At 37.7% G+C, this 19,261-nt stretch overlaps 1 protein-coding gene across 4 annotated transcripts; it reads left to right on the plus strand.

Moving 5' to 3' along the window:
* The first annotated feature begins 3,959 nt into the window (after positions 1-3,959).
* On the plus strand, positions 3,960-19,048 carry stk33 (serine/threonine kinase 33). 4 transcript variants are annotated; one of them, XM_086287934.1, is made up of 15 exons: positions 3,960-4,067; positions 7,723-7,855; positions 8,794-8,910; positions 9,411-9,524; positions 9,651-9,755; positions 9,933-10,071; positions 12,516-12,598; positions 13,200-13,287; positions 15,045-15,120; positions 15,200-15,312; positions 15,445-15,530; positions 15,605-15,677; positions 16,034-16,179; positions 16,851-16,946; positions 17,304-19,048. In XM_086287934.1, exons 2-15 carry the CDS (start codon positions 7,847-7,849, stop codon positions 17,379-17,381), a joined length of 1,323 nt encoding a protein of 440 aa, XP_086144060.1. In that variant the 5' UTR covers positions 3,960-4,067; positions 7,723-7,846; the 3' UTR covers positions 17,382-19,048. The 4 variants fall into 4 exon arrangements, with proteins under 4 accessions (XP_086144060.1, XP_086144078.1, XP_086144052.1 ...); XM_086287926.1 differs by lacking the exon at positions 7,723-7,855 and having other exon boundaries at positions 3,998-4,067; XM_086287952.1 differs by lacking the exons at positions 9,411-9,524; positions 9,651-9,755.
* Positions 19,049-19,261: the final 213 nt, after the last annotated feature.

Here is a 19,261-nt window from a genome sequence, read left to right on the forward strand (position 1 = left end):
CACTGAGTTTTCACAGGGGACACCGGTGTTTGCGAGACAACTCACAGCATGTCTGAGCAGCTGGCACAGTGATAGGCTGTGTACACTGGAGAGAGGAAGAGGGACAGTTTTAACAGCTCACTTAGCTCTTGTAACATCATCAAGTTGGCTCCGCTGAGGAACAACGGGGCTGGAAAAGCAGATGAGCAAACACCAATCTCAACCTTTCTTTTCTGGAAAATTACTACATGTTTGTGCATTTATCTAATCTATCTGCTATGCTTCCCATCACAGATTAAATGTATGTAATGAAATATAAATACTCTAAATACTTTAGAGCACAGTGATGTGAGAATTATTAAGCCCTCTCTGGAATTAACAGAAAGAGTCTCACCTTCAGCTAACAAGAAATGACATTCATGTTTTTGACCACAAAAACAGCTGCCGTCATTCTATTCTAGAAAAAGAATAGGAAACAGTTAGTAAGCATTGAGCTATTTCTTCTACTTCTTCTTCTTCTTTTTGCTTTATAATGAGATATCATACTGTTAAAAATGCTCAAACATTCCTCAGAGATGTTGGTCCAGGCTGACATGACAGCATCATGCAGTTGCTGCTCATTTGTCAGCTGCACGTCCATGATGCAAATCTCTCGATGCACCACATCCCAAAGGTACTCTATTGGACTGAAGTATGGCAACTGTGGAGGCCACTTGAGCACGGTGTACCCACTGTTATATTCAAGAAACCAGCTTGATTTGAGTTAAGCTATGTGAGATGGTGTGTTATCCAGCTGGAAGCAGACTTTAATAGATGTATACACTATACATGGTCAGCAACAATACCCATGTATGATGTGCTGTTTAAAACTAGTTCTAAGATGGCCAAAGTGTGTCCTCACACTTTTTAAGACAGGACAGACGCATGCTTTCATGTTGCTTCTGACTCAACCGTCACAGCAGAAGTTTGACTCATTAGAACAGGCAACAATTTTCCAACAACCGTGCCACATTTAGAGTCACAGGCCTTGTGAAGCAGGGAAATACTGACTCCCTTTCTTTTACCATCGTATTCTCCCCAGCTGTTCTGCGGTGATTCTCCAACATTTTATTGGAGAGTGTGCTTCCATTGTCGTTATGTTGATATACTCATTAAACCAGTAATATTGTTATAGCATACAAAGATATATAATATATGACTCTCATGGGTTTTCCTTATTGTTTCTGTTGGCCCTAAACGAAATACACTATATCAGTTTAATGTGACTCAAGAAAACCTCCTTTACAGTCTGTTTCATATGGGTTTGGAATCAGCGATGTGCACATTTTACCACCACTCAGTGTTTATCTTACAGGCTGTAATAGAATGATGGTTTGCAGAAGGGTATAAAATTTCAATCTTCTTCTCTTCTGGCCTAAATTAATTAGCTTGTTTGCCCTCTCTGAGAAACCATGCACAGTAAATATAGTAATCTTTGTTCCATAATTTGACTAAGCTGGCATCATGCTGTGTTCACTGCCTCTCAGAGAGCTTTTTCATTTACTTTGCTTCACCCTCCACTTGTATTTATGCTACTGGCTAAGATTTGATTACTTTTAAAACAAACACTCATATTTTTCGACTTGTTTTTGTTCTAGATTATACTATAAAACAATGGTCACCGGGAGACAGTTTTCATCCAGTCACTTTGCCAAATGATTTACCGAGTTTCTCAGCAATTTTCACAATTTTTGCAGTTTGTGGACAATAAAGAAATCCATGCTTCTAAAAATTCATCGTTTTTGTAGTCTGATCAGTTGGTAGATGATATACTGCATTTGATCTTTGATGTGTCAAAGAGGAAGCTGCAGGTGTATCCTGAGGGAGCCTGTGAAGTGACCAAATGTCCTTCCTGTATGCCAAGAGTGCCCTGTGGCAGATCATTGAGGCCCAAGGGGAAAGCAGCACTGGGTCAGTGACCATACATGTAGTTGTTGGTGTTAGATGTTACTGAAGCTGAGCTGGATGACTTACTTTCATGAACTAATGAGCCCCATTTCTTAAATCAGCCCATCAGTGTGAGGATCCATGTGGTATCATGTCAGCTATGGTCTGCATTCCAACACACTGATTTGGAGATTCCCTGCACAAAGTTCACTTATGTTTGTGGCCAGAAAGAGTAAATCTGAGCAGGAGCACAGGGATGAAGACACTTCTGACTCACACTGGATCTTAAAGCATTCCATTAACTGGGTAAATCAAATAACCTCTGTGTGCTTCCTTGCATGTTTATGTAAATTGTAAATGGATAAAGTAAACATACTGGGGATTTTATTTTACTGAATTATTTTGTAGGTTTGCAGCAGTTCAGTATATTACACATTTTAAACATCATAGAGGCAGTAAAAAAATAAAACAAAACTGTGAATGTGGACTTACTCAGTCACCTTAAGTGCTTGGGTTGCTGGTTACTGTGTAACTGCTTTATTCTTCCGTGGCACATTTATGGGCGTTCCAGTCTTCTTAGTGAGCAGCGAGCAGGACTGCTCAGCAGATATGCACAAGCTCAGAAAGAGTGCTGCCACTTCCAGGAGGTGTTTGGAGCAGAGAATTAGTTGGAGATATCCAAGCTTTTTACAAAGCTCATTTATCATGTGATGGTCCTTAAGCACTGTGTAGACTGTAGAGAATACAGTGGCTCCAAGTCCATGGCCAAAATGATCAATAATGCCTTAGATAAAAGGCAGAAGTCTGCCTAACGAAGGAAGTCAGTGGTTACTAATTACATGTTACCACACAAAACTGCTTATTGGATACTTCAAGCCTTTTGCACTCATCACCAGATATGTGGAACTAATCTGCTAAGCATTTCAGAATACCATCTTTATTCAAACATTTCAAATGACATTTTAAATCTAGTTGTTAAATTAGTTTCTTAAAATTCAGTAAAATTTACATTTTTAATTATTATTTCCAAACAGGAACAGTATGTGATAGAACTATGATTCCCTATCTTGATTTGTATTACAGCTGGATGTTAGGGGTATACACACTATTATTTTCTAACTTCTTGTAGCGATATCCTCTCAAATACATGATTTCTGTGGGTAGAAAATAGCTGCATTACATCAACATTCTTATATTTCTAAATGCAAGATAAAATGGGTGAACCTGGATCCAGCACAACTACAAATTATGAGTCTCACGAAGCCATTTGTGATTTCAGTGTAAAAGGAAATTAACACAAACAAACAACCTTCAAATAACATTTAAAAGAGTCAAATGAAAATCAACAGACACCAAAGGAAATGTCAAAAAATAAAACATGACTGTAGCTCTGAGTTTGGAGTAGATCTTTCTTTTTTTTCTGATGTGACAGGAACTCTGGCTCTATATATTAGTGTAGAAACCACATTGTGGTTGCAAGGCTGCACTAGTGTCAGGTTGTTGTGCTCGTGTTAACATCTGACTGAGTTAACAAGTCTCAGAGTTTAAGAAAAAGAAGTCTGTCTAAAGTTTGCTTTACTCACCACTTGTGTCTTTTAGGATCTTACTCTAAACAATAATTAATATAAATGTTTTCTTACTTATCTAAAATGATAAACATAATGTGAGATCATTTTCCCAAGGGGCCACACCAATACACCGAACTCAGTTCTGCTCAATTTTATTTCTTTATAAGCCTATCTATAACCAGTTCCAGTTCCAGGCATCCTGGGAAACATTAATTGCCCATCCCTGAATAATTATTCCAAAATGAATCTAAAACTCAAACTCACCAGACAAGCTCTCCATGTGTCCACTAGATGGAGACTAAGAACCAAGAAAAATTCAAGATGCCGCAAAGAAAAAACATGTCTCCTTATGCTTAAATATCCGGGTATGAATTGTTCTTTTGTTCTGTCAGGTTCATTATTAATAGGGTTCTCTTTAAGCATCAGGTAAAAAAAAAAAAATACTACTACTAGCCCCTGAAGCATTCGCTATTGACTCAGTGGAGTTTTAACTCCCTTTCTGTCCCTCTTGGCTTCCCGTAGTCGTTCGCCAAAAAAAAAAAAGTTTTCGCGTGAAGCACAACCTGCTGAATGAAAAATGTCTCATTCCAACAGGTAAGAAACTTTTGGTGAATTTTACAGCCGCAACACTGTACACACTGTACAGCCGTGCGTGTATGAGTGGGGTCACCTTTATTTAACGCTGTCTTCTCAAGAGGAAACGTTTTTGCAACCTCACGTTTCGTTGCCATGACAACGTGTAACCGTGGGAGACGTTACCTTATTAAAAAAGTCACTTTTTTTAAAGCTTTCTGCGCTGTTTTTATGCGAGGAGTAGCTGATTTTTTACATTACTAGATACCGAATGTCTCCCTGCCGTTTCTGGGATATCACAGTTATTATTATTATTATAATTATATAATATAATTATATATATAATTCTATAATTATATATATAATTATATAATTATTGTAGATTTCAACTAGCTATCGTTATTATCTAAATAGCACATTTGGTTACAAGCGTCAAGTGTTAGGATTGAGGCTCTGTGTTAGATTAACTGGCAGTATAATGACAGAGGTTACACACCGAGCAGGACAATAATTTAACATTCATTTTAATGACCCGGTTATTCAATACTTTAGAGTAGTCGATGTTGAATGCGTGTTTCATGCGGTTATAGTGACTATGTTTCTTGGCTCTTAACATTGTCCTCTTATTTTAAACCACCCGGCATTCCCTTTTAACTGCAGCCATTTTGACATGAAATAGTATTGTGTGCCAAAAAGTGATTACAGACGTTTCTGTGTGTTTTTTTTAAATGTCTAATGTCTGCTTATATTGGTAATTAGTAGTAGTAAACAGCATTTATGAATGGGTTCCATATAAAATAACGAAATGCCATGTTTTGTAAGTATCAAGGGCTGCTTAAAATATCTTTATAGAACTTTTATGTTATATTTGTTGAAATTTCTGCTGCCCTTTTGGTCAGATCTCTCTTTAAAAAAGACTTCTTTTTTTTAGCTGGATATATAAAGTCACTTCGCAGTTTCTACTCGGCATTATCCATGTAAATGACCTGCTGAATTCTAATCGGTCAAACAACAATTTAAATGCTAGCACTTTTTTAGCAGGTGACATGAAACATAGATGCTACTAATAAGAAAAGCTTTAAATGATGTGATTAATAACACTTGTGTACTATTGTTGTCATATTGACTTATGTGAAACAGTCTGTGTAAAAGGGAGTAGTTTTAAGTGTCCTAAAACTTTATTTGGCCATAAAGAGGCCCACTGCTTCTTTTTTTTTTAAAAACAGATGAATACTGTAGAAGCTGTTATGACATTAGTATTTGACAGGTGGGGCCATTTGTGTATTCCAATATGAATGTGACTTTTCTCCGGCTTCTCATCGATGTAAATTTGAGGTGTTCTTGTTTCTGCACTGGCCTACATTTTCCTACACGTCTGCCACCCTAGCTTCCCAAGGCTGAACCCAGCAAGGGCAGAGATTAGCTTTAACCAGGATTAAACCAATGAGAAAATTTGAATTTGTTGGCCCTTATCTCCTAGCAACATGTGGAGAGCCCTGAGCAAATGGCAGAATTTGATCTTTTGCTTCCTTTTGGCAAAGCGTGTTTTCTTGCCAATAGACACTTATCAAACATGACCATTGAACACAGCAGGATTTTTTTTTGAGGGGGGGGGCGGCTTTAAAATGATTTGTTTATAGGAAAGCTGCATGCATTTCTTGTTTGCAGTGAGGGAGCAGCAACTTAGTTGCACCTCCATTTTATTTGTCAGTCTTGTTGTCCATCAGCTGCCAGGTACAGTGTAATTTTACTGCTCTTTAGTTAGTCTGGTGTGTGCTTTAATGGCTTAATGTTGTTGGTGTAGTGCATTTAGACCAGAAGCTTTGATTATCTCTGCATAATATTAGGATTCACTCCATAACTTAGTAGATGGGATATTCGCATTCTAAACATGCAATTTCTTGCCTCATCAGGTAATGTAATTCCACGCTTCATTAGGACTGTGAAGTTTATCATTTGTCATCAAAGCCAAGCTGTCAATAAATGATTAAGTTTCACATGAGTAAAATGTAATATTGGGGCCCGAGCAAAACGGATGGCAGTGTACATTTTAATTGCAGTTAGGAAGATTTTGTTTTTGTTTGATTTTCAGGCGATATTTAAGCAGCTGCTCGTTACAGCTAGAGGCAGTCCCGCAGAGCTTGAGTCCAACTTATTCCTACAGTTTATGCAATTAAAGAAACATGAACTTCTAAAGGCCTCAAACAATAATTGAAATGTGTAACATGTTATTGGTCTGGGCAAACAGAGAGGGCTAAGTGTTTTTCTGTGTGCTTACCAACATTTTTCACTTACATGCAATCTCATCAACCTTTAGTATGCTACAGCTAATCTATACCAACTATTTCTAGTATTGGCTGACTACAGTTAATAGATAACTAAATCTGTTGTTTAGTCTATAAGATCACAAAAATCATTATGTATATCATTTCCCACAGCAAGGGGCTATTCTTGCTTTTTATGTTCAGCAGAGTCCTTGCTTCATATGATTGACACTGATGGGTTAGAAAAACTACATGTACATGATCATGAATAAATGAAAGAAGAGCTGTTTTAAGTAGAGAAAAGTAGGAAAAGGTTTTAAATGAACCCTTATGTGTCTTTTCTCTTTGCTTGTTATAGCATGCTTATATTTGGAAAACATTTGTATATTTAGTTAGTTATGTAAATAAGCTGAAATTGCTGTCTGACAGAATGATGGAGAGGTGGGACAAGTAGGGGCTTGACCTGGGGCTCTAATTACTACCTCCTGAACCTGGAGATGAGACCAAATTCAATATAAAAGGGTGTACTGATGTTTGCTCACCCGTCAGTGTGTCTGTGGTTGAAAACAGACTTGTTATTTGTGCCATCACTGCAATTCCTTCCTCACTGGCTCTAGTTAATAATTATGTGTATTTTCTTGGGTCAGTGCTATAGAGATTGGAAAGAAGATCCATACATAGATTTTGGTGGTACTCCAGCACTTTCTTAATCAAGTCAAGAAAAGGAAAATAAGGAGTCTAGCCTTCAGGGAGGTTTCAAAATTTCGCATTTTGTAAGTACTGATGTAGGGGTAGCTGGAAGGAAGACGTAGCCTTAATGGAAAACATTTTAGGTACACAGGTGGCACAGGGGCACACTTCTTCCCCACCACTGCAGAGTGGTTCAAATCCCAATTGTATTTCCAGCAATTTGGTCATGCAACAAACACAAGTGGCCATGCTTTGCAAGCCACTAAATGACCATGTCTTTGCCACTCCATTAGCAATTCTTCAGTGTTGTCAGTGGCTGTTTCACTAAAGAGCACAACCTCTCAGTGAATTTCCTCAATGGAGGCAATTTGTAGCTTTTGTCAGATGCATTTATGTTTTACATTTAAAAAAAATCTTGATGGGAGAGGTGGCGGTACAGTGCTTGTCTTTACTTTAATTCTCTTCGGTTCTTTTCTTTGCTCCTTTAAGGCCCTTAGTTTGGGTTTGTATTGTTGAATTGTTTTTGACTTTAAGTTTAAAAAAACAAACAGATTTAAGTAAGTCATGCATTTCAATTGAATTGTTAGAATCACAGGTATAGATATTCTAGATAGGCACACAAGGCTTAAAGCAATTCAAGACCTGTGTCTGTGACCCTTTTAAGGTCAGACCTCTCACCCTAACCTGAACATGAACTTGATATCCTATTTCCTTTGCATCAGAGATCTGGGGCCAAGGACCAGTCACCTCTGTCTGGGAGATACCTGAGGAGCTGAGACCCTCCTCCAGTCTCCTCAAGTCCTCAGTGATACACTCATCACATGCTGCTGTCTCCACAAATGAGCTATGATTGAGGTGACTGGAATTTCCAGAGGCTGTCACAATCATTTTGATTGGAAAATAGACAGGAGAAAATGGGAGAGACAGGCCTGTTATGAGAGCCCTGTCAGGGCTAAAATAATGCATCAGAGTGAAGAGGTTAAAGACACCACTTCCTTGTTAATAATTAATTGCTGTGCGTGTGGTGGATCCACTTCATCGCTCCCAGTCATCACTTGATAATTGCTTTACATTTAATTTGGCTTTAGAGACTGTTTTTCAAGCTGGGTAAATTGTGCTTAAAGTGAATATGGGCTCAGACAGAGACAAGAGTTTTGGTCATAAACCATAAACCAGAAAAAAAGGCGACAACTTAGACTGGGAGAAGTAAAGTTTTAGTAATTCTGTACACTATTTGAACACCAGACTTTTGGAATTAAAGTCATTAGGAAACTTTTAAAAATGTCTACAGCATTAGTAGCTGAAGCTTAAAAAATAAACGTAATCGTTGACACTTGCTTGAAACTAGCAGTGATAATTTCTTGCGTTGGAGAATATTTATGTGTCTCTCAGCATTTCCTTATTTTTAAGCCTTCTTACCACGACACATGTAATGCCTTAGGGTTTAGAAACATGGTTGCCAAGGATTGATTGGGCTGTAATGATTAGGAATGATGGCAAACTGGATCATGAAGGAAAGCTATTACTTTTCTTGACTGACTAGAAGATGAAAAATAATCTTGTTATGATGTTGGGATTTTAAGATAAAACAATATAAAAATCACTTTGCTTTTTTTTATTTGTTTTAGAAAAACCTGCTGTAATACCAATATTTGACAAATTTGACAGATTTTAGTATTTTAAAAAAATTGATTAGCCAAAGGATTACAGCTGCTCGTCAGTTAAGAATGAATTTTTTTTATACGCATGCCAATTCAAGAAAGATTATGACTGCCTTCTCCTTCCTTCTGTAGATGACAAAAGGAGATGTTAGTGGACTAGATATGAACCTGAAGTCTGTGCGGACCAGTAGATGCACGTCGGAGAGGAATGTGCTAGATATGCGGCTGAAAAATGATGGAGACATCAGGGTATGTTGATCCTGTAACACGATCCCACTGACAAAGTAAAACCTAGTCTTTGATGACGTCTGTTTTACACACTATGTGCAGCATTAGAAAACCAAACTCCACTTTGCTGCTGTATAGCCTCCTTCATTGGTTAATTTCACTGCTCACTTTTCTAAATCCAAAGCAGCCAGTGCTCAGTCTTGCGTGCACACAGATAACAATCAAGTTAATTAGACCTGAGATTGAGCGAACTGCAGCAGCAACTTAATCATTTGTAACTTGATTAAAAATACTATATTCTGCGGCTCCAGAGACTGGTGTGTTTTTTTTTCCTTCAGAGGGCTTCACAACTTTGCAATTCAGGTCTTAAGTTAGGACATAATGTTTTTGAAAAACAACAGTGAAATGATCCTGAGGTCTTCAACACCTGCTCGGGGGAAATCCTCTGCTGTATATGACTGACGGTGAACAGATGGATATTACAAATGTATTAATGTTTTCTAGTATTTTTGTGCCCATAGGAAATTTATAAATTTGAAAATAAATTGGGTCAAGGTGCCTTTGGAGTTGTTTATGAAGCCACCCACATAGAGACACAGACAAAATGGGCCATTAAGACGTTTTGCAGACCACCGGTGAGTGTGTTTGGCATCCCTCGAGGAAGCCTGTTTTTTAATGTGTTTAAAAAGTTGCACTAATAAGGGAAGTTTATATTTGGAGGGTAACAAATCCAGCTGTGATTTGACTTTCTGTTGCATTAGGCAGGAAGTTCGAAAGTAGAAATGGTGGATAACGAAATAAACCTTCTCAAACAAATGAATCATGCGCACATAATACATCTTGAGGCAGTCTACCGCTCGACCACGGTAAGCGTTGCTATCCTTTAAATCACAAACTCAAAATTAGCATAATTAAGTGAGTGGGTGAATGTAATGCATGTAACATATCACTGTGTCTATTGCTGCATGCCGCTCTGCATAAATATTACTGATGAACACACAAATTGACTGTATAGTAAGATGCATTTATCTTCTCGTTTCTAGATGATTTATTTGGTTACTGAGCTGTGCAAAGGGGGTGATCTGAGGGAGCTGTTGCAGCGGAAAAAGTTCTTCACAGAGGACGAGACGAGGGATATAATCTGTAGTTTAGCTGATGCTGTTGTGCACCTTCATAAAAGAGGTAACGTCATTTTCTAGATTGATCTAATCTATGCTAATTATACTGTCAAAAATGTAGTTCAGCCTGTGTTTTGAATGAATTGTGCTTCAGTTAATTTATACTGGTGCTATAATGCCATTATTGTATTCAAATTGTTTTTGCCCTCAATGATGTGATATTCCTTGCCATTAGGGCTTTCAGTCACTGTAGCAAGGTGTCTTATTTTGATAAAATGGCAGTAATGCCCAGCTGCCAGGAAATAAACATTTTAATTAAACCATTTATTTGGAAATGCTGTTTCCCCTTTGGTAAAATCTGAGGTTAGAGGTAATTTAGGACAGTTCTTGGTAATGAGGCATCATTTCATGTGGCTAATGACTAATGTAGAACAAACTAGGGAACAATACTAATTAACAGGAGTTTTTCACATGGAAAGTCCTTTTGTGGTGGTGTTCTTCGGCTTCATTTTTATTAATGATAGTAATGAGAATGAGCTCTCCAGAAACCTTTCTTTGTCAAATGACAAGTTGCATAACTTGGCTTAAATTTGTAGATCACATTTTTTCTGACGCCCCTTAATGTACCATCGGCACATTAAGGGGCGTCCACACAGGAAGTGATTCGCTTGTCGCTAGCGGACATACCAGGCTCTGATTGTCTAGGAAACACTCTAGTGCAGGGGTGGGCAATTATTGCTCCCCATGGGCCACATGAGAAACTGGGACTGTTGGGGTGGGCCACGCCAATAAGCTTCTGAAGATATAAAGTTAATATTGAGCAGAGTTTAGTTCATCTAACGGAGAGATTTCGCAGGTCTTTCCTCCCCACTGCTGTCAGACTCCATAATAAAGACTTTAACTGATCAAGCACACACATCCATACATATGCAATAATACTAAGTGCAATAATCCTTTCTGTCATCGTTGTATTTTTACTCAGTTGTATATAGTATTTGTATTTGTATTCTATTTTTATCTTATTGTATATTTATTTTATTTTATTCTACTGTATATAGTATTTTATTCTATTCTGTACAGTTGTGTACTGTATTTATTCTTATTGTATTCTAATTTTTGCCTCATAACTTTTGCACTGTCCACTTCCTGCTGTGACAAAACAAATTTCCCACGTGTGGGACTAATAAAGGTTATCTTATCTTATCTTATCTTATCTTATCTTATCTTATTGGTGCGACTGTCCAAAACTGTCCCAGTTTCTCATGTTGCCCCTTGGAAAAAGTAATTGCCCACTGCCTGCCTCGAATGAATTACCCCTCATATGTCAGTCAGTGGTATGCTTCTGTCTTATTGGTAGTCTCCTCAATCACTCGCTTTGAAGCTGAGAAAATTTTAACAAGACCACTTCACCTCAGCAGTGGTCTCTGGTTCCCGCATCACTGGTAGTTGCTTGCTGTGTGGATCTGTGAACTGTATTGTTCCTTATTGTTCTTATTCCTTAATGGAATTAAATGCACCAAACCTTATATTGTGTAGTTTATAGTTCGAAATTAATTTCTTTGCACTAGTATTTCATTAAGTGACTAGAAAAAAAGCAGAACTAAGTAGTGTATTTAACAACTGGTACTTCTGTTTTAGTGTGTGTATAATTGTTACGTAACTGAAAAAAGAAATTGAGAGTTCAGGTGACAGAAAGCACTTTAAAGAAAAATAATTACCATACCAAAAAAATGTTAAATAGACAAAAGAAAAAAAAACATTTTCAGGTGTTTGTTTTGGGCACATCATTTGTTCTAACTTACCTTTCACACACCATCAGCACTGTTGCATTGTATAATTGGTTGCTTCAAATAGTGCACTGAATAGGACTGCCCAGGGCAAATTGTATTTTTCCTCCTGCCTTCCCTCTCTGTGCTAAGTTAACAAGGCCCTTCAGCCTGGTCTGCTGTAAGCAGGAAAAACATAACTGTGTTAGCATGTATGGAACATGTAATTTATTCTAGTGACTGACCATAAAGTTATACCTTGATGAAAGGCTACATATGTATTTTTCTCTTGTTCGCTTCTTCAATTCTTGGCTTATAATTCAACACAAGAAGTCAAAATATTAACATAAAGGTTTTGTCATGTTCCACTGGCCCAACCCATGAATCTGCTTAGTTAAGTTAGTATTTATAACTCCCTTTGGGGACATTTGCCCCCTGCTTTACTAGCATTAACTACTTAGAAAATGCAGGTAACCTCCAAAATGCAGCCACATTTTTGTTTTTGCCTTTTGCACAGGTAATATTACAATAATTATGTTGGGATTGATGTTTTATCTATGACTCATGAAAAGTTAAATAGTTATCACTGGTCTCATCATTAAGCAACCGCTGGTCTACTTCTAATTTAAAAAAAAAAATTTGATTGAGATATTTATTGCAGCACCTAATCCTGTAAATATATATAAAAATATTTGAAGCTTTTATGTCCGTGTAAAATTTCCTGTTTCTTCACATCCTACAGATATTGTACACAGGGACTTGAAACTTGAGAACATTCTTGTGAAAAATTCTCCTGATAAGGATGGTGACAAAATCGATGTCAAGGTAAAATGTTGAACCAAACTGAGAGCTTTCCATAAATGCATCTTATCCATTCTCTGCCACACTGAGAAAAAGCCTCAAATAGGCGCCTTCTCCTCGCCCACTGTCTCCTCTATAGTTAGTAAAGGCTTTAAATACTATCTCATTATGATAGTCTCCCTCTGGTCTTCCTTTATAGTCCACCTTTACAAATGGAGTCTAAACTGCGTCTTTAAACAGATGACATGCTGAGCACAGCATGTTGCTTGTATTGATGGCGAGCCAGACAAAGCAGATACCTGGTGTATGAGTTAAAACAAGGCCAGGATTGTCTTTGTCTTTGGCTGCACATACACTAACACACTTATAGTACATGTTGTTAGAAAGTTTTGTCATAGCAGAGCATAAATTGTTTTTCAGAGTAGTTTCTTTTTTTAAAACTTTGCAAGTATTGCGATTTTTTTTTCCCCTAGAAAAATTCTGTATAGTGTCGGCTTGTATTGATGTTACTTGCCTAGCTCCTTACTGAAGCACCTTTAACAAAGAATCTAATATGGATTTTGTCAGCATGACTGAATCATGTTTATTTGTGACACCTTTTTCCTAAGTGCTGTTCTCCACCTAGGTGGCAGACTTTGGATTATCGGTGAAGACAGGTGGTGTCGGGATCGAAAACATAATGACACACGCCTGTGGGACCCTTATCTATATGGGTAAGATATTTGGATCTTCTGCAGCATGCTAGTTGACCAACACGATGACAGTGCGGATGAACAGAGTAGCAGAGATCACTCCTGTTTTTGATTCTACCACTGAGGGCGCCAAAGTATTTTTATGACATTTTTAAGTTTAAATACAGACTGCAAAATTCATAAATGGACTGTAAAATGCTGTTTTTGTTTTTATATAAAAAGTATATTGTTAAATGTTATGACTAAATATGCTATTATATACTTATATCTACAATGCAGTGTAAAAGCTATTAGTCCTTGTGAAAAAACCAGTAAAGTGGTCATGCTTTCAAAAGTAATATTTATCTTTTAACTTAACGGGATACAAACTGTGGTGTCCCTATGCCTTTAAAAAGTACCGATTCTTCTACAGGCAGATTTTCACTTTAACTGTTTGTAAAAGTTGGAATAAAGTTATTGCCAGTCTTTCAGTGAATTTATGCTTCCTCAGCTGCCACTTTCTCTTTGGTAATCCTTGACTTACTCTGTGATACTAAGATCAGCGTTTTCTGGGATTGTGTCCCTTCATTCCTTTCATTATCAAAGATATTAGGAGAATTTTTATCTTTAGAACTTTGGTTGTACGTTTGAGGTACTCAGTCTGGGACAAATTAAATTTATTCTTGATGATGTTTAATGCCAGGACTTCTCAGGTCCTTGTTAACACTCAGACGACTAAACCGCCTCCTCTTGGAGCCAAATATTTCAGGTTATGACTTGTCCCAAAGCACCTGCTCTTCCATTTCTGTACCCCACATCTCGTGTTTTTCTGCATACGTGAGTTAACTTGGCTTTGTCTTTACATCAGAGGATTGGCTATTTGGCTGGAAGTCTTCCATGACGGCAATGCTGGAAAATCCTCAGATTGTAATGTTAACTTAATGCATCAATTGTTTGCTGCACTCTATTTCCTTGGCTTGCCTCTTTGTTTTGAACCGTAACCGTTTCTGTGTGGTTCTACAGATGATCTTGGACTACACGTCCAGAAAAACCTGTTTGCCACAAAATGTTGGCCTGTGAGAGACCAAGCATTGCAGGCTGACCACCTTCTGTCTTCCTGCTGAGGCTCATTTTGTTTCACGGTTAAAGATTTTTAGCTCGAACTGTCACTGTTTCAGAATCCTTACCTTTTTATTATGTCAGGGTATCAGCCACTTTAATCCTTCCTACACAGCTGTTTCTGTTACAGTTAATGGTTTTGGTTTAGCCACGTTAATGATTTGATTCATTAGCACCTGTTTGGTATAATTGTTCAATTATGTGCTGGGCTATATGCCTGCAAATTCCTTCTGTCATTTTGTTACTTTCTCAGCATATAAATATGTCTCTGGAGTGTTTCATGGTTGCACAAAGGATGTTTTGTAGATCCAGCATATAATTTAAAATACATTACAAAAGATATAAATCATTATATATTAAAAATATATAATAATATATTCAAAAGATGAGCCTCCTCCACCTTTATGTATTCATCTCTAACTTTTATGGCTCATTACTACCTCTAACTGTGGTTTTGCACTTTCACCTTGTGTGTCACTCAGCTTGCATGTGTATGTGTCCTTGCAAATATGGTGACAAAACATAACACACACATTATTATAGTGTTAACTTATTGAAATGGGGCTCAGCAGCGCTGCTGGTGCTAAAAAACATCATTTAACAAAGTGGTTTTCCACCACAAATTTCTGTAGCTCATGCAGACCAAGTCATACATTTGTGCATTTTTGTGTTGTTGCCAGCCCCTGAAATGATGAGCGGTCGAGGTTATACCCAGTGGTGCGACGTGTGGAGCATAGGAGTCATTATGTATATGTTGTAAGTAGGCGCACACGTACTATTTTTATACATGTACACGATTCATGAGTGCACATGTCTGAGGTATGTGTCCCTGTAGACTGTGTGGAGAACCTCCATTTGTCTCCAAAACAAGGAAAAACCTACTTAAGAAGATAATGAACACTGGAGTCAAATTTTCTCAACCCATCTGGGCCTCAGTCAGTGATGCAGGTAACACTTCATGATCTTAATCACATTCTTATGGTAATATAAAGTAGCAGCGCAAATGCTTCATATGTGCAGTTTTACTGGGCAGGTTGGTATTACGAACACTCACTGATCGTCTTGAGTCTGTCTCAACAGCTAAAAATCTTTTGACTTGCCTACTGAAGGTGGACCCCGCATACCGAATGTCTGCTAATCAGCTACTAGAGAACCCCTGGATTACAGTAAGGCACTTTCAGCATTCATGAACTTCAGATAAGTCGCATGAAGAGCTCTTATAGTGCGCTTTGTCAAACAGGGTGACTCTACTATGCCTGTTGTACCACCCAATGTGCTGGAGATGATGCGTCAGTACCTGGAGCAGGAAGAAAGTAATAATGAAGATTAAATTAAATCTTCCAAGTCATCACTTGATCATTTTGATTTTGATTTGATCACTTTATTAGTACTGTTGCTATCATTTGATAAGCTGTAGTTTAATATGCTGATTACTATATTTGAGTTCTCCTGATATATAATTGAGCAGACATGCAGGTCACAGTATAAATGGATCTGGAAAAGTTGCCAAATAAGGCCAAGGCAGTGATATTGACTTAGTAATGTAATATTTAAATGTGAGGCATTTGTTTTCATTTAGCATAGACTATAAAGAAACAGATGACAGTGATAAACCAAAGGCATGTGAATCTACCTAATGTAGATGTTGCTAAAAAAACTTCCAAAACAGGAAATAAGACTTCAGAAGTTTCACCCTTCATCACTTCTGAGGCAAACCTGGACTCAGTCCCGGTCCACCCGGCATTTTCAGCAGAAACTAACAGCAACTGCATGAGACACAGCAGCTCTGACATATCTTCCACATCCACTAAACTGGTAATGTGTTTCTCTTTAGCACAGCTCTCTCAACATTTTCACATTACTTGCCTATGTATGTGTTTTAGGACCCCAAATGTGTGTTTCTTAAGGTCTCTTATTATCTACTTAAGTGCTATATGTGATTAATGTAGGTTTTGTATCACTCACTATTAAACACCCCACTTTCCCCTTTTGGCAATTATTGGGTTTTATCTTGAGTCATCGCTGTAGGTTTATGATCAGCACAACAGAGTTACAGAGTTGTTAGATTTCATCTGTATTATATCATAATGGCTGGTGTGATGTGTTTGTCACATGCTTGCTTTACTCTGATTTCCCACCCAAAAAAATTTCCCTGGTTCCTTAAAAGTTTTCTTTTAAATATAAAAACATTTTAGAAGCACTCATACACAGTTTTAAAAGTTACTGTAATGTCGTCAGTGTCTTGATTTCTTTTTATTCCTGTTAGCAATTAATACTGCTAATAATTCACATAAATTGAGTCTCAGTGTGTGTGTGTGTGTGTGTGTGTGTGTGTGTGTGTGTGTGTGTGTGTGTGTGTGTGTGTGTGTGTCAAAGGTTTAAAATGAAACAAGACAAACCTGAATTTTCCTTTAAACTACCTCTTTATAGGCCATTATGTGTGGTCATGAAGTCCATGTTTCGTGTTTTCCCTGTGGTTATCATAGGACGGTGGAATAAAGACTAAAGAAAGCAGTGGCAGTCTTCAGCAGGACAAACAAATAAACAGCTCTGACACCCCAGCACAGCCAGCAACCACACAGGTCTGTTGAATCTCCTACATCCTATGTTTTTTGGTTAATTTAAAGTTTTCTTTAATGTGTATTTTCAGCAGCATACATGTCTAATCTAAAATGTCAGTTTACAAATGTCTACTGATTTACCGTTTGGATTAAAAAAAAAGAAGGTTTTTTTATAGCTAAATTTCTGTATATTGGCTTTCATGTTTAACTACCACTAGATGGTGCCAGATTCACCTCTTAAAGATGTTAGAAGATGTTAATAAAGGTGTAGCCATGCAGCTGTTTTTTTTATATGGGTGTCATAGTTAATTATGTTATGTAAGATTAATATGAGTCTTATGCCTGCAGTCTCATGCTCTTGTTAAACTCTCCACACAGCCGAGTGCAAAGCAGCGTAGGCCTACAGACAAGAAGGACCTCAGTTCAGGACAGAAACAATCCCCCAAACCCAAGTAAGGCAGACGACCAGAGACTTTCTACCCCCAGTAAAGTACAACTGGTCCCTGCAAACCACCAGCTAGCTCCAAGACTGAAAACCATTTAGAATAAAACTAAAAAATGAGCCATATCCCATTATAAAACATGAAGAGAGAGAAAAACAAAAACAAACCTGGCCTTTTGTGGCTGTGTTGGACATACATTTATTGTTTTGTTTTTCATTCTGTTATTTAATTGAGATCTCTTATTTAACAGTAATGTGAATGTAAATACTAGGAATGGTGCAGCCTTTTTGTGATGGCCGGACACTAAGCAGCAAACACAGTGTCACATAACTGTGAAAATAGTACAAAGAGGCCGAAAACCACTGCAGCTGATTCAGCTTCAGTTTCAGCTTCAGGACTGCCGTGTGCCAAAAGAAAGAGACTCCGTCTGAGATAATCTCCCACATGGGGAGAAACTCCTGGAGAAATTATTTGTATTAAATAGCCAATTGTTTTAGAACATCAAACAGCTAACATAAAGACTCATGCATTTCTATAGTTGCTGCCAAATGTGGAGCCTGAATGAGTCTGATGTGTAACACTGATACTTTTAGCTTACAGCAACAACAAGGTTAGGTAAGATTTTGATGTTTTATCTTGACATCTCTCTCTTCCCTAAGTCTTCATTTTAGTTGTTGTAAACTGTTTAGGTATAAATTTTTGTCTTTTTTTTTTTTTTTTTTTAAATTTGTCACTTTTCTTTTAGGTTATTTGCTTTATAAATAGGAGAGAAAACACTCGTGCAGATTACTGGATATTATTTAAAAAACAACAAACAAAAAAAGAGTGAGCAATAGGGATTTTCTTTCTTTCTGTTCTGACCTCTCAATTCCAAAACGTCCGATATGCAGTGACTGCACCCTCTCAGTGTCAAAACAGAAAAACTGTCACACAGGCTGGTTACGCTCCATCTGAATGCAGAGGATTGGGACTGGGGGCAGCCACGGGTCTAATCTCGTTTGGAGGCCATTGAAAGCAGTAGGAGCTACTTTGAGGGCACTGCCATTCAAGCACAGGTTTTTCCGCTGCAGAGAGAATAATCCCCAGCATAGATACAACATTAAAGTATCCAAGCATAACACACAGAGGGTGAATTTCAAATCCACCCATTTGCATCTTGAAGTGAATGAGTGCCAACAATGGGGCCCCGTTTTCATGCACAGGCTCTGTGTTTTAGTGTGTATGTGTAAATGTAGTTTGCACTTTTTCTTGAATGAGTGGACTCTTTTTTTTTTTAAGTCAAATTTTATCCAGGCAGACATTCTACAGTAATCTCAGGTGATGTTCCCTAACATAGTGAATAGATATGCAAATGAGATGTGAATTATTTTTGATTAAAGCTGCTTGCCAAAAGGACTGGGTGATTCCTGAAAACATGATTTTTGTTTACTCACTGCTTTGAACAGCAGATGGTAGCTGGTAGTGAGTTGTTGAATTGATTCTGAAATAATTCCCTGAAGTTAATCTGACACAGGGTGTCGTCCCTGAAGCTACCTAGTTTTGTGCATGAAGCTCTGTAATTAGAATTGATTGCTTGAGCCACTGCCCATTAAAACTGTGACACCCATGTGATGTGGCACTAATTAATATGTTGTATGCTTATATCTGCGTGGTCCATAGAGGAAAAATAAATAAAATGTTCAGACATACTTCTGTTTGGGTTCTGCCTTATGATTGTGGTGATAAGTTGAGAAAAAGAGGACAGCAGTGGGGTGTGGATATTTGACGTACAGCAAGATATAGGAGTGCTTATATGTGTCTCCGGTTGGGACAAATTCTAACAGAGTGAAACTCATGAAGGACACATGGAAGAGTCATAACTATGTTGCTAAAGTCAGATGTTGTTAAAACACT

This window comes from Aulonocara sp. 'chitande type north' Nkhata Bay, linkage group LG1, assembly GCF_057382095.1.
Source record: "Aulonocara sp. 'chitande type north' Nkhata Bay isolate Kocher_YH1m ecotype deep benthic linkage group LG1, A_spYH_male_GT1.1, whole genome shotgun sequence".
NCBI lineage: Eukaryota > Metazoa > Chordata > Actinopteri > Cichliformes > Cichlidae > Aulonocara > Aulonocara sp. 'chitande type north' Nkhata Bay.